The following is a 22,740-nucleotide window of genomic DNA, read 5'->3' on the forward strand; positions in this document are numbered from 1 at the left end:
ATCGTCACTGCCCCCACTAGTTGGAGAGTAGTGATAGTGGCTAAGGAACACGTTGAGGATGGTCTCTTTGATGGTGGCGTTGGAGTATCGCCCTAAGTTGCCTTGCGTAGGGACGACACAAACCGTTTTTGGTGTCTGAGATTACAAATTAGTCCGAAAAACATGCATGTTAAAAGGTAAAAGTACAACTAGGGCAACATATCTATCAGCAAAAAATTTCAATGAAGTTTGTTAGATACTAACTCTAGCTTGAAAAGAATCAACTATGAGTTGCATGCTAATTAAAATAGGTCATATTTGATCAAATTTATGGTGATTAGCATACAAATTTATAGCTTCAAACCAATTTATTATAAAAATACATTTTATAATAAATTCAATAGTATTTGGTATCATAACTACTGATACTAACTTAAGATACTAAAACATAATAATGCAATAAAATAATATTATTCCTGACATGGAGGAACTAAATTCAACCACCATATGTTGCTTTTTGTGATGTGCAGCTTGACTATTTTTTTATCATGACTTCTTATTGTTTAAACTTAAAATAACTGTCCCTTTTGCATGTGTAAGAGCAACTCTAAAAGGTTTTCTATATTCTTTCTAACTGATGTAAATAAAATAATTTGTAAAAAGTACCTTCCGACAACTTATCTAAATGGCTATCTAAATATAGACATCTTTTATTCCTGGTTTGTCGCTAGCCAAATATAGAAAACGTGAATTTGACTCTCTCTAGAGTGCAAACAAGATATTAAAAAAAGCTATTGAAGATTAAAAAGATATAGAAAGTGATTTTTATGCAAACGATTCTCCAAATGATAATTTAAAGAGTGAAATTTAGAAAGACTCTTAGAGTTACTCTTAGTTCTTTTACCTTTGCCCTTTTTTGCTTTATTACTTTAGTTTTCGGGTGTTACCTGTTCGCTTGGTTTTAATCGTACTAGCTTGTACTACTTCTACAGTGTTTTTATATCTTTAGATTACAGTTGCAGCAGTCCAAACAGTCGGTTTTAATTTGAAGCGAACAACCCCAATCGTTACGTAGTTACAAAATTATAGTAAACACATATATTCATTCTATGTTAACTCAAATTAAATGATAAAAATATGCCTTAATTCATATAAGGGAATCTAGTGATAAATAGTATCTTGTGATTTTGATGGATCCTTTATTGTTCTTTGGCTGCTTTCATAAAATACATGTTACCCTGTTGTCGGAGAGGGAATTCTTCGGCCGGGTGGCAGAACGCACCCGCCCTAAATACTAAGATGAGGAAGGGGCTTTAGCGTTTTGCCTGTCTTGCTAAGCGATCACCGAGCACATGAACACGCGAGAATTTAGAGTGGTTCGGGCCGCCGGAGCGTAATACCCTACTCCAGTATGTGTTGGATTGATGTGGAAGCTTGAGAGCTGAGAGTCTAAGTTGGGTCGTCCCAGTGTGGCCTCCTCTGTAACGTTGCATGCCTCCCCTTTTATAACTAAGGGGGGCACGTACAAGGGTACTGAGCCCCGACATGTGGACCCAGGAACATAACAGATGTAGTACTTGGAGCTACCAATGTTCGTTGCTGGAGCCATCTTCTTACGCCCTGACATCCAAGATCTGCGTAGTATCGGCATGCAGGGGAAGCTTCTCGTATAAGGGATGATGGACACAGTGCGCCGCACAGCACGGGCGCACTGTTTGACAACGGACTGGACAGGCGCGCCGTCTGTAGGATGGCCCTGGCGCCACCTGCCAGCAGAGTGGACAGGACGCATTAAATGCTGAGGGGACACATCGCCTGTCAGCAGGGTGGACAGGCGGCGCGTCCTCTCCGCAATAAATGCAGAGACTGCGCGGCCCAGAGGCCTTACGTCAGGCTCCGCCCGCTGGCTTATGTCACGGGCAACAAGCCACGCGGCAGCAGCGGGTCTCCGCCCGAGCGGGGAGCGCAAGCGCACATGATAAGGCCCGACATGTGTCAGTACCGGACCCTTGCTTATGCCAGGGTATCCCCTGTCCCGGGTCCTCGTTGTGGCTCGGACCTTACTCGGAGGGATCTGGACCCTATCCAAGGGACCCGGCATACTTACTTGGGAGTCTCGGACCGTAATCGGGGGTCTGGGTTGCGCGTACAGGGGTCCGGTGCTTCCTCGCGGAGGTCCGGTCCAACTGATACATCATGGGATGTATCATCTTTTCTCGCCACGTGGTGCCCCTTGGGCCGTCCACGTGGTGGGGTCGGGCGCTGTCCTCCGTGCGGCTAGAGACCGCCGAACGGGCACCTTGTCTTCATACTGTAGTAAGGGGTATCCCTGATTTAGGGTACCGACACCTGTCATGCATAATACAGGCTTACGATATAACTAGTTAGTTGCCCGTGCGTTGCGACGGTACACAAACACCGCTGATAAAAGCATTAGTAGTAATTAATTTTGGATCACTTCATGAGATGTGCTCTCTCGACGGGAAGAAAAGGAGGAAAGACCCATTCATTTTTTATTCATCAATTAGAACAAAGTAGAAGAAGCAACTAAACACCATACATGTTCATATATCAAATCCATATATTGTCTAATAGCTACACATGTGGTCAACGGGATGTTATTAATCAATTACGAGATTTTTTATGGATACACGATGTGTCAATACTAATACGGCATTTTTTTCCTAAAAACAATGATATAGAGATATGCTATTTTGTAAACATTAGTAAAGATTTGTAAATAGTTTATATTGGCTAATTATTGATTATAGTTATCTTTGGATATTCTGCATCGTGCCCCTGACATAGTAGTCGATGACCTACTGCAGGGGTAGGCCCTTGTACTCCATGACAGTGGCCATGTCCCACTTGAGCGTTCCCGACACGGCGCACGCGCCGCATGTGTATGTGCCGAACCTGATCAGCGGTGAATCCCAAATGCGCCCGAGCATCTTGCTCATCAATCGTCTGTGGACATGGCCGCCGCACACCCCAACGTCTCCGATGCGTACACACTGATGGGCAACCCGTTCATCACCATGGCCGCCTTGCGTACGTTGTCGATGTCCACGCTATTCGCGCTACACTTGCCATTCACGCTGCATTTGTGCATCCCCGTCGGTGGGATGAGGTAGTCGAACTGCGCGAGCGAGAAAAGTAGGAAAAAAGAACAATCATGGTTGATGAGCAAGATGAGGAGTAAGAAAATGATGGACAACCTCTTTCCTCGGCCAAACACCCTATTGATGCATTTAAGGGGAACATGTTATATAAATAATAAATGTAGAAAAGGGAATAAAAAAGAAAAATCACAACTTGCTCCCGTATTCTTTTACTTTTATACCCTCCTTTTTCTTCCTAAATTCTGGGTTACGTTCACACACATGGGCAGTTGGGCTTCCACCGACCACAGTATTGGGATTTTTTCTCCCAGAGAAGTTCCCTCTCTCTGTTCCCGACGCGATCAGCTCAGCTCTTCTTCCACTCCTCGGCGGCACGGTCTGTGCCTGTAAGGTAGGCCTTCTTCCTCCTCTCGACGCGCGCGCAGGCGCACACAATTGTGAAGCAGGCCGCGTACACGACGTACACACGCTAGTTGGCGTGGGGCGCGGCCCCTGCCACGGCGCGGTGGAAGACGATGACGTAGTAGTGCACGCCGGCGGCGAGGCCGACCACCATCTGCGCGAGCCCGAGGGCCTTGGCGGCATCCCCGTTGCAGTCGTCCTCGGGGGAGGCGGTGCTCGAGAAGACGGCGACGAGGTCCACCATCTGGAGCATGAGGTAGGCCATTAAGCCGAGTGACTACACGACCTGCGTCCAGGCGTAGGCGGCGGGGGAGGCCGCGTGGACGAAGCGCAGCGGCTCCAGCCACTTGGCGGCCGCGGTGAGCGCGAGATTCACGAAGTAGATGGCGAGGTACGCTTGCGCCAGCAGCAGCGCGCGGTGGAGGAGCGGCACGTACGGGCCCATGCAGCGCACCAGTGCGATGAGCATTGAAAGTCGCCTAGAGGGGGGTGAATAGGGCGAAACTGAAATTTACAAAGTTAATCACAACTACAAGCCGAGTTAGCGTTAGAAATATAATCGAGTCCGAGAGAGAGGGCGCAAAACAAATCGCAAGCGAATAAAGAGTGTGACACGCGGATTTGTTTTACCGAGGTTCGGTTCTTGCAAACCTACTCCCCGTTGAGGTGGTCACAAATACCGGGTCTCTTTCAACCCTTTCCCCCTCTCAAACGGTCCCTCGGACCGAGTGAGCTTTTCTTCTCAATCAATTGGAACACAAAGTTCCCACAAGGACCACCACACGATTGGTGTCTCTTGCCTCAATTACAAGTGAGTTTGATCTCAAAAAAGAATGAGAAAGAAAGCAATCCAAGCGCAAGAGCTCAAAAGAACACAACAAATCTCTCTCACTAATCACTAAAGCTTGTGTGAAATTTGGAGAGGATTCGATCACTTGGGTGTGTCTAGAATTGAATGCTAGAGCTCTTGTAAGTAGTTGGAAGGTGGAAAACTTGGATGACTTGAATGTGGGGTGGTTGGGGGTATTTATAACCCCAACCACCAAACTAGCCGTTTGGTGAAGGCTGCAGTCGACGGGCGCACCGGACAGTCCGGTGCGCCACCGGACAGTGTCCGGTGCGCCAGCCACGTCACCCGGCCGTTAGGGTTCGACCGTTGGAGCTCTGTCTTGTGGGCCCGCCTGGTTGTCTGGTGGCGCACCAGACAGGTCCTGTAGACTGTCCGGTGTGCCACCCGCGCGAGCTGTGCTCCTCAACGTGCGCTGGCGCGCATTTAATGCGTTGCAGACGACCGTTGCGCTTGAAGTAGCCGTTGCTCCGCCGTTACACCGGACAGTCCGGTGTGCACCGGACACTGTCCGGTGACTCACCGGATAGTCCGGTGAATTTTAGCGGAGCGGATTCCCGAAGCTGGTGAGTTCAGAGTCGCTCTTCCCTGGAGCACCGGAAAGTCCGGTGAATTATAGCGAAGCGCCTCTGAGAATTCCCGAAGGTGTTGAGTTGAGCTTGAGGCCCCTGATGCACCGGACACTGTCCGGTGGCACACGGGACAGTCCGGTGCGCCAGACCAGGGCACGCTTCGGTTATCCCTTGCTCTTTGTGTTGAACCCTTTTCTTGGTATTTTTATTGGCTTTTTGTGAACCTTTGGCACCTGTATTACTTATAGACTAGAGCAAACTAGTTAGTCCAATTATTTGTGTTGGGCAATTCAACCACCAAAATCAAATAGGAAATAGGTGTAAGCCTAATTCCCTTTCAATCTCCCCCTTTTGGTGATTGATGCCAACACAAAACAAAGCAAGTATAGAAGTGCATAATTGAACTAGCTTGCATGATGTAAGTGCAAAGGTTACTTAGAATTGAGCCAATATAACTACTCATAAGATATGCATGGATTATTTTTATTTTTAACATTTTGGACCACGCTTGCACCACATGTTTTGTTTTTGCAAATTCTTTTGTAAACCCTTTTCAAAGTCTTTTTGCAAATGGTCAAAGGTAAATGAATAAGATTTTGCAAAGCATTTTCAAGATTTTAAATTTTCTCCCCCTATTTCAAATGCTTTTCCTTTGACTAAACAAAAACTCCCTCTCAATGAAATCTCCTCTTAGTGTTCAAGAGGGTTTTAAGATATCAATTTTGAAAATACTACTTTCTCCCCCTTTTGAACACAATAAGATACCAATTTGAAATTTACCAATTGAAAATCATTAGTTTTAAAATTAGGTGGTGGTGCGGTCCTTTTGCTTTGGGCTAATACTTTCTCCCCCTTTGGCATGAATCACCAAAAAGGACACTTTGAGTGAAATATAAGCCCCTTCTAACTACTTTCTCCCCTTTGGAAAATAAAACATATGCGTGAAGATTATACCAAAGACGAAGAGTTGTTTGGAGCGACGGTGAAGGATGAGTTATGGAGTGGAGTGGAAGCCTTTGTCTTCGCCGAAGACTCCAATTCCCTTTCAATACACCTATGACTTGGTTTGAAATATACTTGAAAACACATTAGTCATAGCATATAAAAGAGACATGATCAAAGGTATGTTTATGAGCTATGTGTGCAAGGCATTAAAAAAAATTCCTAGAATCAAGAATATTTAGCTCATGCCTAAGTTTGTTAAAAGTTTGTTCATCAAGTGGCTTGGTAAAGATATCGGCTAATTGATCCTTAGTGTTAATATATGCAATGTCGATATCTCCCTTTTGTTGGTGATCCCTTAGAAAATGATACCGAATGGCTATGTGTTTAGTGCGGCTATGCTCAACGGGATTATCCGCCATGCGGATTGCACTCTCATTATCACATAGAAGGGGAACTTTGGTTAATTTGTAACCGTAGTCCCTAAGGGTTTGCCTCATCCAAAGTAGTTGCGCGCAACAATGGCCTGCGGCAATATACTCGGCTTCGGCGGTAGAAAGAGCTACTGAATTTTGCTTCTTTGAAGCCCAAGACACCAAGGATCTTCCCAAGAACTGGCAAGTCCCCGATGTGCTCTTTCTATTAATCTTACACCCCGCCCAATCGGCATCCGAATAACCAGTTAAATCAAAAGTGGATCCCCTAGGATACCGAAGCCCAAATTTAGGAGTATAAGCTAAATATCTCAAGATTCGTTTTACGGCCGTAAGGTGAGCTTCCTTAGGGTCGGCTTGGAATCTTGCACACATGCATACGGAAAGCATAATATCCGGTCGAGATGCGCATAAATAGAGTAGAGAGCCTATCATCGACCGGTATACCTTTTGATCGACGGATTTACTTTTCGTGTCGAGGTCGAGATGTCCATTGGTTCCCATGGATGTCTTGATGGGTTTGGCATCCTTCATCCCAAACTTGCTTAGAATATCTTGAGTATATTTTGTTTGGCTTAGGAAGGTGCCCTCTTGGAGTTGCTTTACTTGAAATCCCAAGAAGTACTTCAACTCCCCCATCATAGTCATCTCGAATTTTTGTGTCATGATCCCACTAAATTCCTCACATGTAGATTCGTTAGTAGACCCAAATATAATATCATCAACATAAATTTGGCATACAAACAAATCATTGTCAAGAGTTTTAGTAAATAAAGTAGGATCGGCTTTTCTGACTTTGAAGCCATTAGTAATAAGGAAATCTCTTAGGCATTCATACCATGCTCTTGGGGCTTGCTTGAGCCCATAAAGCGCCTTAGAGAGCCTATAGACATGGTTAGGATACTCACTGTCTTCAAAGCCGGGAGGTTGCTCAACATAGACCTCTTCCTTGATTGGTCCATTGAGGAAGGCACTTTTCACGTCCATTTGATAAAGCTTAAAGCCATGGTAAGTAGCATAGGCAAGTAATATACGAATTGATTCAAGCCTAGCTACGGGTGCATAGGTTTCACCAAAATCCAAACCTTCGACTTGGGAGTATCCCTTGGCCACAAGTCGAGCTTTGTTCCTTGTCACCACACCATGCTCATCTTGCTTGTTGCGGAAGACCCATTTGGTTCCTACAACATTTTGATTAGGACGTGGAACTAAATGCCATACCTCATTCCTAGTGAAGTTGTTGAGCTCCTCTTGCATCGCCACCACCCAATCCGAATCTTGTAGTGCTTCCTCTACCCTGTGTGGCTCAATAGAGGAAACAAAAGAGTAATGCTCACAAAAATGTGCAACACGAGATCTAGTGGTTAGCCCCTTATGAATGTCGCCGAGGATGGTGTCGACAGGGTGATCTCGTTGGATTGCTTGGTGGACTCTTGGGTGTGGCGGCCTTGGTTCTTCATCCTCCTTGTCTTGATCATTTGCATCTCCCCCTTGATCATTGTCGTCATCTTGAGGTGGCTCATCTCTTTGATCTTCTCCTTCTTCAACTTGAGCCTCATCCTCATTTTGAGTTGGTGGAGATGCTTGCGTGGAGAAGGATGGTTGATCTTGTGCATTTGGAGGCTCTTCGGATTCCTTAGGACACACATCCCCAATGGACATGTTCCTTAGCGCGATTCACGGGGCCTCTTCATCACCTATCTCATCAAGATCAACTTGCTCTACTTGAGAGCCGTTAGTCTCATCAAACACAACGTCACAAGAAACTTCAACTAGTCCCGAGGACTTGTTAAAGACTCTATATGCCCTTGTGTTCGAGTCATATCCTAGTAAAAAGCCTTCTACAGTCTTAGGAGCAAATTTAGATTTTCTACCTCTTTTAACAAGAATAAAGCATTTGCTACCAAAGACTCTAAAATATGAAATATTGGGCTTTTTACCGGTTAGGAGTTCGTATGATGTCTTCTTGAGGATTCGGTGTAGATACAACCGGTTGATGGCGTAGCAAGCCATGTTGACCGCCTCGGCCCAAAACCGATCCGAAGTCTTGTACTCATCAAGCATGGTTCTTGCATGTCTAATAGAGTTCTATTCTTCCTCTCTGTAGGAAACGGGTGACGCCTAAGAGGGGGGGTGAATTAGGACTTCCAAAACTTTTACTAAACTAGGCCACAATTAAATCCCTAGAGCAAAACCTATGCAAATAATCAAAACTAGAATGTGCAAACTCGGTTTTGTCTAAGTGTTGCTATCTCTACCGCAAAGGCTAAGTTTCAATCTACACTAAATAAGTATGACAATAAGATTGAAACTTAAATGCTTAATATAAATGCGGAATGTAAAGAGCTAAGTAGAGAAGCAAACTCTCGTAGATGACGCCGGTATTTTTACCGAGGTATCCGGAACCACGCAAGGTTCCGACTAATCCTCGTTGGTGCCCCTACGCAAAGGGAAGCCCACGCGAGGGCCAAGCACCTCGGTCGAGTAACTCCGTAGAGAGCCGCGGGCCTTCTCCACGCGCAAGTGGTGCTCCGCTTCCGGCTCCTCTCGGACGCTCCCCGCCGTCTCCACTATCGAGCTTCCGGCCGAAACGCCGCGGGCCTCGTTCCCTCCGGTACACGGTGGCGGCCGTGACACAACCGCCGTTGTCACGGTCTCGCAAGACTCTCGCCCCACTCGGTACAATTACAACGACTCACGCAAGAGCCGAGGGGTTGTGTGGTTTTACAAAACTCACTCAACTAACTAGGGTTCACCTAGAGCAAGCGCTAAAGCGGTCTAACTAACCTAAGCACTTCGCAAAGCACCTACGCTAATCACCGAGTGATTCTATTAAGCACTTGGGTGTATGAGCTCTTGGAAATGTGCACTATATGCCTTGGTATGTTGCTTGGGCTCCCACACTTGAGAATGGCCGGTTGGGGTGGTATTTATAGCCTCCACACCCCCAACTAGCCGTTGGACAGAAAGCAGCAGCTTTCTGTCGTCGGGTGCACCGGACAGTCCGGTGCACCACCGGACACTGCACAGTAGATGTCCGGTGCACGCCACGTCAGCCGGCCGTTGGCGCCTGTAGTAGTCGACCGTTGGATCCGACCGTTGCCGTCTGCCCGTTGGCACACCGGACAGTCCGGTGCACACCGGACAGTCCGGTGCTACAGCCAGAGAGCGCCTGTCTGCGGCCTCTCTGCGCAGACTGCCCGGTGCCTCACCGGACAGTCCGGTGCACACCGGACACCAATGTCCGGTGCGCCACCAGGCTCTGGCTGACAGCCCTTATCTTGGATTTCTTCGCTGATTTCTTCGGGCTTCTTTGTTCTTGAGTATTGGACTCCTATGCATCTTTTTATGTCTTCTTTTGAGGTGTTGCATCCTCATTGACTTGGTCCAATTCTCTTCACATCCTGTGAACTACAAACACAAACACTAGAAAACTTATTAGTTCACGGATTGTGTTGTTCATCAAACACCAAAACTCAATTAGCCAAAAGGCCCGGGGTCCATTTTCCTTACAATCTCCCCCTTTTTGGTGATTGATGACAACACAACCAAAGCAAGCAAATAATACAAGTATTTGAGTGAAACTATGCAATCTACTTGCTAAGATGCATGACTGTCCCCACATCGTGATATTATGGACTTAAGCCTCCCCCTAACTCCATAATTCACTTCCTATTTTTGGACCAAATAACCAAAACCACTTGAGAAAGTCATTTGGAGATATAAAATTTTAAATTGGTGGTGTTTGGTGTTTGATATAGTTTTCATTGCTTTGGTCCCTAAACTTCTCCCCCTTTGGCATCAACCATCGAAAAGGAAGACATTAAAAGCAAGTAGGAAGTAAATAAAAGCTTGCCCTCACCAGAATTGTATCAAATGATATCACTAGAAGGATATTAAATTAAACTATGTGAATGATACCACTTGAAGGAGTCCTCAAAAGATTACTCCCCCTAAATGAGTTGTCTCCTTTAGAAAGAGTTTTTCTCCCCCTTTAGAGATGAAGAAATACTCCCCTTGACAGAGATCCTCTACTTAGGAAAAAGCATGTGAAAAATTAGAGGTGCAAGACATGGTTTGAAAAGACTAACTTCCCTTATGCATAGGTAACAGAATATGAGTTAACTACTTATGCATTTTTAGCAACATGGAAGCATATGATATGAAATATAGTCTAATCAAATATTGGAGAAGACATGTAAATGATACTGAATGTAGTCTCAAAAGATACCAATTGAAGATCAATGGCGAGCTTGAGAGACATGAGAGTTCTTGGAGATTTTGCAGTGGAAGATTGTTGTCTTTCTCCGGGGACCTTATTTTCCTTACAATAAGACTATCACATGAAATAGACTTGAAAATGTGTTAGTCTCAAAGTGTTAGATTATAGAGTAACCTCCCCCTAAAGGTGTGCATACAAGTTTTGAATACTTGTAGGAGACATGCACTTTGATTTGATATCAAGAGGGGCAAATTATCCATAATCCAAACTTTGGCACATATAAGTTAAATGATACACTTTGTAGAAATCAAAATTTTCAATTGATGCATCATTTACTATGGAGTGATATAGAAGCTATGTGCCGTGCTTAAATAAACATTTTAAGTCATGTAGGTTTGCTTAAGAATATGAATTTAAAAACTAGCAATCCTACCATATGATTTACCTAGTATGCATGATTTTGAACAAAAGTACATAACAAATGTAATACTAGGCAAGAAAGGTAAACTAGATAAAAGATAAACAGATACACATATCTAAAAACGAGAAATACAATAAAACTAGTTACCTTAGTCATGGGTGGGAAATTTGGGTCCAAAATTTTCACTAACCTACTTGGCAATAAACTTGATCCAATATGATGTATCCCATGATATACATCCCAATTTAGCCAAGTCTCCAAATTTCCCGAGGACCTTCGGTCCACTCACTTCCCTTTCGGGATCCAAACCTTCTTGGTGCTTTTCATGGTTGAAATTATCTCCTTTGGCACCCAGATGCGTTTGGCCCCCTTTCCTTTGTTGGCTTGCTTGTTGGCCTTGATTGCTATCACCTTTCCGTTCTTTTTCTTCTTGATCAAATATGGTGTAGCATCCTTTTTGTTCACCTTTTTGATGTAGGTGTTTGGGATTTTGCTTGATGGCTTTTGCTTGAGCTTTTGTCTTTGTTTATCCCCGGTCATCGCCTTGCATTGGAAAGACTTGTGGCCTTCCTTGTGGCATAGCCTACAAATCACAGTTTCTCCCTCCATAGGCTTGTTCACTCCCGCAGTGGTGTTATCCTGTGGAGGTTGGATTTGTTTGGCTTTGCCTTTCTTGTCATACAAGGCCTTGCCAAGGCGAGCCACTTCTTGCTTTAATTGTTCATTTTCCTTTGCAACCTCATCCGTACATGTCTCTACAACAATATTCTCAACAACGACTTGGTTGCAGGGGTTAGAATCATTAATTAAATCAAAGCAGGAAGTAGAAGCATCTTTCTTAATTATTTCAGGTATTTCAACTAAAGATGCTGCTGGGATGCTACCAATGTTTTCTAGCTTAGTAGTTAGCTCATTGTTGTGTATGCTAAGAATTTCCATTTTCTCTAGCAAATTTTCAATAGCTTCTTGGGAGCTAGCTAACTTAGCCTTAAGTTTTTCATTCTTTTTAATAAGGCTATCATCGGTAGCAGTGGATGGAGCACTAGATTCTAATAGCTCAATTTTAGTTGATAGCTCACTATTTAAGTTTGCAAAAGTTTCAAATTTTTCTAGCAAACCTTTGTAATCATTTTGAGAGCTAACCAACTTATTTTTCAAAGTTTTAAGTTGAGCTTTTTGCTTAGTGCAAACATCCTGGAAAAATTCTACGGCTTCCGCAAGCTCATCTAGAGAGGGCTTTCCCTCACCTTCATCATCACTACTACTTTCATCACTAGAGGATGGAATGCTTTTGTTACCTCTTGCCATAAGGCATTTGTGTGATGACCGTGATGATCGTGACGAGGACCGGTGGCTGCGCGTCCTTGGAGGTTCATCTTCACTTGAAGAATCATCCCAAGTTCTAACACTTGTTAGCGCCTTGCCTTTGCTCCTCTCCTTTTTGGGCTTGGCCATATTTGGACAGTTGTCCCTGAAGTGGCCCTTCTCACCACATGCGAAGCATCCTCTCTTCCTTTGCTTTTTCCTGTCAATGTTAAAGAGAAGATCCTCGACCTGCAGGGGCACACCCATTAGATTAATCTTGCGGATCATCCTCATTACCTTTCCGACACGTCGGATTGTTTCTTCGTCCTCGGAGGATGATGTGCATGGTTGATTATCTTCATCATCATCACTTTCTTCTTCTTCCTCTTTTTCACTTGAGGAACTTGGAGTGGGAGCCTTCTTTTTGCCCTTCCTTTCATCACATGCAAAAGCATATGGCCTTGAGGAAGTTGGTTCCTCTCCCCGACTCATTTTTCGCGACATCTCAAAGGCCGCGATTTTCCCAATCACAATGGTCGGGGTCATGTTGCTCAAATCCTCCATGTTGTGAAGGATGGTGATGATGCTCCCATATCTTTGTTGTGGTAGCAGGGAGATAATCTTCCTCACAATGTCCGCATCACCTAGCTTATTAATGCCAATAGAATTGAGCTCATTGATAATTAGATTCAAACGAGAATACATGTCTCTAACAAGCTCATCATCTTTCATAGCAAAAGAATTATACTCATTCAAGACTAGGCAATGTTTTTGCTCATGGACATTGGATGTGCCATCATGGAGCTCATGCAATTTTAGCCAAATCTCATTAGAAGTTCTCAAGGTAAATACTTGATTAAAAATATCCATGCTAAGAGATTCATACAAGCAATTTTTGGCTCTAGCATTTAAATGAATTTCTTTTTCCTCACTCGTGGTGGGTTTCTCGGGATTCTTGAGAGGTTTCATCCCGTTACGAGTGACTCTCCAAACACCTAGATCAACGGCCTCTAGGTAACAAGCCATTCTAGCACTATAATATGGGAAGTTAGTGCCGTCGAAGTGTGGTGGCCTATGGGTATCCATCCCTTCCTCTAAGAAGCGTCGGCTCTTTTTAGCGGTGAAGCTAAAGCGTTTCAAATGAGCCAAACCGGGCTCTGATACCACTTGTAGGAAACGGGTGACGCCTAAGAGGGGGGTGAATTAGGACTTCCAAAACTTTTACTAAACTAGGCCACAATTAAATCCCTAGAGCAAAACCTATGCAAATAATCAAAACTAGAATGTGCAAACTCAATTTTGTCTAAGTGTTGCTATCTCTACCGCAAAGGCTAAGTTTCAATCTACACTAAATAAGTATGACAATAAGATTGAAACTTAAATGCTTAATATAAATGCGGAATGTAAAGAGCTAAGTAGAGAAGCAAACTCTCGTAGATGACGCCGGTATTTTTACCGAGGTATCCGGAACCACGCAAGGTTCCGACTAATCCTCGTTGGTGCCCCTACGCAAAGGGAAGCCCACGCGAGGGCCAAGCACCTCGGTCGAGTAACTCCGTAGAGAGCCGCGGGCCTTCTCCACGCGCAAGTGGTGCTCCGCTTCCGGCTCCTCTCGGACGCTCCCCGCCGTCTCCACTATCGAGCTTCCGGCCGAAACGCCGCGGGCCTCGTTCCCTCCGGTACACGGTGGCGGCCGTGACACAACCGCGGTTGTCACGGTCTCGCAAGACTCTCGCCCCACTCGGTACAATTACAACGACTCACGCAAGAGCCGAGGGGTTGTGTGGTTTTACAAAACTCACTCAACTAACTAGGGTTCACCTAGAGCAAGCGCTAAAGCGGTCTAACTAACCTAAGCACTTCGCAAAGCACCTACGCTAATCACCGAGTGATTCTATTAAGCACTTGGGTGTATGAGCTCTTGGAAATGTGCACTATATGCCTTGGTATGTTGCTTGGGCTCCCACACTTGAGAATGGCCGGTTGGGGTGGTATTTATAGCCTCCACACCCCCAACTAGCCGTTGGACAGAAAGCAGCAGCTTTCTGTCGTCGGGTGCACCGGACAGTCCGGTGCACCACCGGACACTGCACAGTAGATGTCCGGTGCACGCCACGTCAGCCGACCGTTGGCGCCTGTAGTAGTCGACCGTTGGATCCGACCGTTGCCGTCTGCCCGTTGGCACACCGGACAGTCCGGTGCACACCGGACAGTCCGGTGCTACAGCCAGAGAGCGCCTGTCTGCGGCCTCTCTGCGCAGACTGTCCGGTGCCTCACCGGACAGTCCGATGCACACCGGACACCAATGTCCGGTGCGCCACCGGGCGCTGGCTGACAGCCCTTATCTTGGATTTCTTCGCTGATTTCTTCGGGCTTCTTTGTTCTTGAGTATTGGACTCCTATGCATCTTTTTATGTCTTCTTTTGAGGTGTTGCATCCTCATTGCCTTGGTCCAATTCTCTTCGCATCCTGTGAACTACAAACACAAACACTAGAAAACTTATTAGTTCACGGATTGTGTTGTTCATCAAACACCAAAACTCAATTAGCCAAAAGGCCCGGGGTCCATTTTCCTTACACTCTCCACTACACCATTTTGTTGTGGGGTGTAGGGAGAAGAGAACTCATGCTTGATGCCCTCCTCCTCAAGGAAGCCTTCGATTTGTGAGTTCTTGAACTTCGTCCCGTTGTCGCTTCTAATTTTCTTGATCCTTAAGCCGAACTCGTTTTGAGCCCGTCTCAAGAATCCCTGTAAGGTTTCTTGGGTATGAGATTTTTCCTACAAAAAGAATACCCAAGTGAAGCGAGAATAATCATCCACAATAACTAGACAGTACTTACTCCCGTCGATGCTTATGTAAGCGATCGGGCCGAATAGATCCATGTGTAGGAGCTCAAGTGGCCTGTCAGTCATCATGATGTTCTTGTGTGGATGATGAGCACCAACTTGCTTCCCTTCTTGGCATGCGCTACAAATCTTGTCTTTCTCAAAATGAACATTTGTTAATCCTAAAATGTGCTCTCCCTTTAGAAGCTTATGAAGATTCTTCATTCCAACGTGAGCTAGTCGGCGGTGCCAGAGCCAACCCATGTTAGTCTTAGCAATTAAGCAAGTGTCGAGTTCAGCTCTATCAAAATCTACCAAGTATAGCTGACCCTCTAACACTCCCTTAAATGCTATTGAATCATCACTTCTTCTAAAGACAGTGACACCTACATCAGTAAAAAGACAGTTGTAGCCCATTTGACATAACTGTGAAACGGAAAGCAAATTGTAATCTAAAGAGTCTACAAGAAAAACATTAGAAATGGAATGGTCAGGTGATATAGCAATTTTACCCAAACCTTTGACCAAACCTTGGTTTCCATCCCCGAATGTGATCGCTCTTTGGGGATCTTGGTTTTTCTCGAAGGAGGAGAACATCTTCTTCTCCCCTATCATATGGTTTGTGCACCCGCTGTCGATGATCCAACTTGAGCCCCCGTATGCATAAACCTACAAAACAAGTTTAGTTCTTGACTTTAGGTACCCAAATGGTTTTGGGTCCTTTGGCATTAGACACAAGAACTTTGGGTACCCAAACACAAGTCTTTGACCCCTTGTGCTTGCCCCCAACATATTTGGCAACTACCTTGCAGGATTTATTAGTTAACACATAGGATGCATCAAAAGTTTTAAATGAAATGTTATGGTCATTTGATGCACTAGGAGTTTTCTTCTTAGGCAACTTAGCACGGGTTGGTTGCCTAGAACTAGATGCCTCACCCTTATACATAAAAGCATGGTTAGGGCCAGAGTGAGACTTCCTAGAATGAATTCTTCTAATTTTGCTCTCAGGATAACCGGCAGGGTACAAAATGTAACCCTCGTTATCCTGAGGCATGGGAGCCTTGCCCTTAACAAAGTTAGACAATCTTTTAGGAGGGGCATTAAGTTTGACATTGTCTCCCTTTTGGAAGCCAATGCCATCCTTGATGCCAGGGCGTCTCCCACTATAGAGCATGCTTCTAGCAAATTTGAATTTTTCGTTTTCTAAGTCATGCTCGGCAATTTTAACATCTAATTTTGCTATATGATCATTTTGTTGCTTAATTAAGACCATATGATCATGAATAGCATCAATATCAACATCTCTACATCTAGTGCAAATAGAAACATGCTCAACGGTAGATGTAGAGGGTTTGCAAGATTTTAATTCTACAACCTTAGCATGTAATATATCATTTTCACTTCTAAGGTTAGAAATAGAAGCATTGCAAACATCTAATTCTTTAGCCTTAGCAAGCAATTTTTCATTTTCATTCCTAAGGCTAGCAAGAGAAATGTTCAATTCTTCAGTCTTAGCGAGCAAATCAACATTATCATTTCTAAGATTTGGAATTGAAACATCACACATATTTGAATCAACCTTAGCTAACAAATTAGCATTTTCATTTCTAAGGTTGTCAATAGTCTCATGGCAAGTACTTAGCTCACTAGATAGTTTTTCACATTTTTCTACTTCTAGAGCATAAGCATTTTTAACCTTAACATGCTTCTTATTTTCTTTAATAAGGAAGTCCTCTTGGGTGTCCAAAAGATCATCCTTCTCATGAATAGCACTAATTAATTCATTTAATTTCTCTTTTTGTTGCATGTTTAGGTTGGCAAAAAGAGTACGCAAATTATCTTCCTCATCACTAGCATTATCATCGCTAGAAGACTCATATCTAGTGGAGGATTTGGATTTAACCTTCTTCTTTTTGCCGTCCTTTGCCATGAGGCACTTGTGGCCGACGTTGGGGAAGAGGAGTCCCTTAGTGACGGCGATGTTGGCGGCGTCCTCGTCGGTGGAGCTCTCGTCGGAGTCCCACTCCCGGCAAACATAGGCATCGCCGCCCTTCTTCTTGTAGTATCTCTTCTTCTCCTTTCTTCTCCCCTTCGTGTCGTTGTCCCTATCACTATCACTTGATAATGGACATTTAGCTATAAAGTGACCGGGCTTACCACACTTGTAGCAAACCTTCTTGGAACGGGATTTGTAGTCCTTCCCCTTTCGTTGCTTGAGGATTTGGCGAAAGCTTTTGATGATTAAAGCCATCTCCTCATTGTCGAGCTTGGAGGCATCGATTGGTTGTCTACTTGATGTAGACTCCTCCTTCTTCTCCTCCGTTGCCTTGAATGCAACCGGTTGTGCTTCGGGCGTGGAGGGGCCATCGAGCTCGTTGATCTTCTTTGAGCCTTTGATCATCAATTCAAAGCTCACAAAATTCCCGATTACTTCCTCGGGAGTCATTAGTGTATATCTAGGATTGCCACGAATTAATTGAACTTGAGTAGGGTTAAGGAAAACAAGTGATCTTAAAATAACCTTAACCATTTTGTGGTCATCCCATTTTTTGCTCCCGAGGTTGCGCACTTGGTTCACCAAGGTTTTGAGCCGGTTGTACATGTCTTGTGGCTCCTCTCCTTGGCGAAGTCGGAAGCGACCGAGCTCCCCCTCGATCGTCTCCCGCTTGGTGATCTTGGTCACCTCGTCCCCTTCGTGCACGGTCTTTAGCGTGTCCCAAATCTCCTTAGAACTTTTCAACCCTTGCACCTTGTTATACTCCTCTCGACTTAGGGAGGCGAGGAGTATAGTTGTGGCTTGGGAGTTGAAGTGTAGGATTTGGGCCACTTCGTCCTCATCATAATCTTCATCCCCTACGGATGGTACCTGTACACCAAACTCAACAATATCCCATATACTTTTGTGGAGTGAGGTTAGGTGATATCGCATCATATCACTCCACCTAGCATAATCTTCACCATCAAATGTTGGTGGTTTGCCTAATGGGACGGAAAGTAAAGGCGTATGTTTAGGAATGCGAGGATAGCGTAGGGGAATCTTACTAAACTTCTTGCGCTCATGGCGCTTAGAAGTAATGGACGGCGCATCGGAGCCGGAGGTGGAAGGCGATGAAGTATCGGTCTCGTAGTAGACCACCTTCCTCATCTTCTTTTTCTTGTCGCCACTCCGATGCGACTTGTGGGAAGAGGATTTCTTCTCCTTCCCTTTCCCCTTGTTGTGGGACTCCCGTGGCTTGTAGTGGGCTTGTCGCCGGTGGGCTTGTCGCTGGTCTCCATCTCCCTCTTGGCGTGATCTCCCGACATCACTTCGAGCGGTTAGGCTCTAATGAAGCACCGGGCTCTGATACCAATTGAAAGTCGCCTAGAGGGGGGGGTGAATAGGGCGAAACTGAAATTTACAAAGTTAATCACAACTACAAGCCGGGTTAGCGTTAGAAATATAATCGAGTCCGAGAGAGAGGGCGCAAAACAAATCGCAAGCGAATAAAGAGTGTGACACGCGGATTTGTTTTACCGAGGTTCGGTTCTTGCAAACCTACTCCCCGTTGAGGTGGTCACAAAGACCGGGTCTCTTTCAACCCTTTCCCTCTCTCAAACGATCCCTCGGACCGAGTGAGCTTTTCTTCTCAATCAATTGGAACACAAAGTTCCCACAAGGACCACCACACGATTAGTGTCTCTTGCATCAATTACAAGTGAGTTTGATCTCAAGAAAGAATGAGAAAGAAAGCAATCCAAGCGCAAGAGCTCAAAAGAACACAACAAATCTCTCTCACTAATCACTAAAGCTTGTGTGGAATTTGGAGAGGATTCGATCACTTGGGTGTGTCTAGAATTGAATGCTAGAGCTCTTGTAAGTAGTTGGAAGGTGGAAAACTTGGATGACTTGAATGTGGGGTGGTTGGGGGTATTTATAACCTCAACCACCAAACTAGCCATTTGGTGAAGGCTGCAGTCGACAGGCCACCGGACAGTGTCCGGTGCGCCAGCCACGTCACCCGGCCGTTAGGGTTCGACCGTTGGAGCTCTGTCTTGTGGGCCCGCCTAGCTGTCCGGTGGCGCACCGGACAGGTCCTGTAGACTGTCCGGTGTACCACCCACGCGTGCTCTGCTCCTCTGCGCGCGCTGACGCGCATTTAATGCGTTGCAGACGACCGTTGCGCTTGAAGTAGCCGTTGCTCCGCCGTTAAACCGGACAGTCCGGTGAATTTTAACGGAGCGGATTCTCAAAGCTGGCGAGTTCAGAGTCGCTCTTCCCTGGAGCACCGGACACTGTCCGGTGAGGCACCGGACAGTCCGGTGAATTATAGCGAAGCGCCTCTGAGAATTCCCGAAGGTGTTGAGTTGAGCTTGAGGCCCCCTGGTGCACCGGACACTGTCCGGTGGCACACGGGACAGTCCGGTGCGCCAGACCAGGGCACGCTTCGGTTATCCCTTGCTCTTTGTGTTGAACCCTTTTCTTGGTATTTTTATTGGCTTTTGGTGAACCTTTGGCACCTGTATTACTTATAGACTAGAGCAAACTAGTTAGTCCAATTATTTGTGTTAGCCAATTCAACCACCAAAATCAAATAGAAAATAGGTGTAAGCCTAATTCCCTTTCAAGCATGAAGAGCAGCAGCAGCAACACCGCCACTGATGCCGCGGAGGCGGCCACCGCTGCCCACCGGCCGCCGAGGATCGGGTGCACGCCGTCGGCGATCCCGGCGTTCGCCGCGGACAGGTACGCCTTGGAGTGGTGCGAGAGGCGCGCCAGGTCTGGCATTAGCGTCTCCTGCAGCCGACTGGGCAGGTCCCGGAACTCGGAGATGAGGTCGTCGGTACCTTCCTCTACCTGCTTGGTCAACAACACATCCTCCTCAACCTCCACCTCCGCCGCCAACTCCTCCTTACTGTCGACGGTCGCGTTGGCTTTTGCCTTGGCGTCGGCAAGCACCGACGCCTTCTTGCCTGATTTGGTCGGTTTGGCACCGGCATCCGCGGTCGAATTGGGCGCCGGCGGTTTCTTTGCCTTCCTAGCCGCGATGGCAGCCTCAGATTTGGCGCTCGTCTTGGAAACTTTAGTGAACTTTGCCAAATCGGCGTCCTTGCCCTTAGCGCGAGGTGCGTGGGGAAGGGGCATAAATGTGTACCGTGAACTCCTACAGTATAGTAGTAGTAGAGATTAGCCGCTGCCCACTCGTAATCGGATCAGCCGCAAGAAGACTGCAAACGCAGGAAAAAGAAACAGGACATCGCCATGTTTCGCGGCCAGTCCCCTCTGTATCTCCCCTGGCCGTAGCTGTAGCCCCGTGGCCGGTGGCGTTACAAAAATATAACCCGGAAACCGACGAGGTCCCCGCTGCCGCTGCCTCTGCGCGCACCCGGAGCGCCCCTTTCACGCGTCGCCCAGCTCAAAGGCCGCCTCTGCTTCCGCGAACCGACCGTCCATTCCAGCCAGAACAGCCCCGAAAAGCATTTTGCATTTTATCCTTACCCGCTTATATATACGCGGCTTTACCACCGTTACCCCGTCTCACATCGCTCCCGGCTCCCCGCCCACCGCCCGCCACTGGATTAGCTACCGCCCGTACCGGCAGCTCCAGCAAGAGTGCCACTCACACACACGTCACACTGCGTAGTGCGCAAGGCTCCGACTTTGATGCGCGTACCCGCCACGGTCCATGGCCTCCGCCGTCGCCAGTAACCTCCCCGTCGCCACGCCAGCCGCCGTGCCGGTGCCTTACGGGAGGCTCAGCCCGCGCGTGTCAATCAGCCGCGACGCGCCCGCCGACCTGGTGGATCCCGTCGCCATGGCAGTGGCCACGCCGGAGCCCGCGATCTCCAAGGACTTCATTGACTTCGAGTTCAGCCTCGGCAGCTCCGCCACCATGCTCCCCGCCGACGAGCTGTTCGCCGACGGCAAGCTGCTACCGCTGAGAAAGGCGGCGACTCTGCCGGATCCGGAGGCCGCCGCGCCACCCCCGGCGCAGCCAGAGGAGGCAATGCCGGCGACCAGCACGGAGCCGATCAAGCCTCTCCGCGCCGCGGCGGCTGACGGCACAGACCCCTACGCGTTCTCGCCCAAGGCGCCCAGCTGCTCCAGCCGCTGGCGCGAGCTGCTCGGGCTCAGGAGAGCGTCGGCCGCGCGGAGCCCGAGCACCAAGGCCTCGGCGTCGGCGTCGCCCGCGGCGGCCAAGACCCCGGCATCCGCGGCGAGGGCGACGAACTCCGCGGCGGCAAGGTCGCTCAAGCTCCTACTCCAGCGGAACGCCGGGCGCGCATCGGGCGCCGCGGCGTCGGACCACGCGTCGGCGCCGCTCCTCCGCGACAGCTCCGACTCGGAGGGGTCGCTGTCGCTGGCGTCCTCCCGCTTCTCGCTTTCCTCGTCGTCGTCCTCCTCCGGGCACGACCACGACGACGTGCCCCGCCTCTCGCTCGACTCCGCCGCCGACCCCCACCCGCCTCGCATCCGCCTGGTCCGCTCCTCCCACTCCAACTCCCACCACCGCCACCCCACCTCGTCCTCCACCCGCGCCGGGCGCAGCCCCGCGCGACGCCGGCCCTCGCCGCCGCCGCCGCCGCGCTGCCTCTCCGTGGACTCCCCGCGCATGAACTCGTCGGGCAAGATCGTGTTCCAGGGGCTGGAACGCAGCTCCAGCTCACCCTGCAGCTTCCACGCGGCGTCCAAGTCGCGGTCCCGGACGGTGGACCGTTCCTACTCGTCCGGCGTCCGCGTGGCGCCCGTGGTGCTGAACGTGCCCGTGTGCTCGGGCCCCGTGTTCGGCTTCTTCAAGGACAAGAAGGACTCCGGCGCGGCCAAGGACGCCGCCTCGGCGGCGTTGGCCGCGAGGTGCAGGTCGTCGCTGGGGCGGAAGGCGGCGCAAGGGTGGAGTGGCGAGCTGGCGAGATCCTCCGGCTGATTTGACGACCCCGTTTGACTTGACCGGGCAGCCCGCGACCTCGTGTTTGTCTCGTTTGCATGCAGAACGGCTGTTGCCATCGACCGTCATGAATCATGATGAGAGGATAGCTTTGGCTGCTCGTTGGTTTAACTGATTTTGTTTCTTTCTTTGGAGACGACGGCGGCGATGGGGTGGTTGTCTAATCGATTGACTGTTTTTTTCTTTTTTTTTCTGCTTCATTTTCACTCGACTGTAAATTCGAGTTTTGTACTACTACCGCTCTTCTGATTTGGTTGAATGCGAATTGAAAATGGTGGTAAATCTTCTGAAACAGTGCGACCTGCTTGCATGTTACAGATCTAAGCTAGTGTTATGTACTACTATGGTCTGAACTTGGCGTAACGGGAATTTGTTCAGATCGGCTACTGTTCCATTTCCTGGATCGAAGTTTGAACAGGATGCAACTGCAAAGCGATGCAAACAAAACAAAACGATGGCATCATTTCTGGGGCAGTGGGTGCCGGTTCATTCATGGGATAGGGCAGAGCCCGGGCAGTGGCATGCAAATGCGCAATGAAAAACCAAAACCAAACCGGGGCGGGCGGTCTGGTCAGACCGGTCCCCCAACCCGCGGCGCTCCGGCTTGATCTGCTCACTGCTCTGCTCTGCTCTGCTCTGGATCCGGGCTCTGTGCCGCATGTGCTCGCCTCTAAATATTCGCGCAGCGGCCAGGCGGCATGGTGATGGTGTCCAGCTTTTTTTTACTCACGGCAAAGGGCA

The 22,740-nt window shown here is 47.7% G+C and overlaps 1 protein-coding gene and 1 pseudogene across 1 annotated transcript; one reads left to right on the forward strand and one right to left on the reverse strand.

The window, feature by feature from the left end:
- Positions 1 to 3,447: 3,447 nt before the first annotated feature.
- Positions 3,448 to 20,198, reverse strand: LOC103628174 (uncharacterized; annotated as a pseudogene).
- A 431-nt stretch (positions 20,199 to 20,629) lies between these two features.
- LOC100304398 (uncharacterized) lies at positions 20,630 to 22,288 on the forward strand. The gene has a single exon (NM_001165834.1). It carries the CDS (start codon positions 20,740 to 20,742, stop codon positions 21,976 to 21,978), a length of 1,239 nt encoding a protein of 412 aa, NP_001159306.1. The 5' UTR covers positions 20,630 to 20,739; the 3' UTR covers positions 21,979 to 22,288.
- The last annotated feature ends 452 nt before the right edge of the window (positions 22,289 to 22,740 follow it).

Source organism: Zea mays, chromosome 5 (assembly GCF_902167145.1).
Source record: "Zea mays cultivar B73 chromosome 5, Zm-B73-REFERENCE-NAM-5.0, whole genome shotgun sequence".
Lineage (NCBI taxonomy): Eukaryota > Viridiplantae > Streptophyta > Magnoliopsida > Poales > Poaceae > Zea > Zea mays.

Bases quoted from the DNA above. Each gene is read 5' to 3' on its own strand.
- LOC100304398 (NM_001165834.1), top strand. From the start codon at position 20,740: ATGGCCTCCGCCGTCGCCAGTAACCTCCCCGTCGCCACGCCAGCCGCC.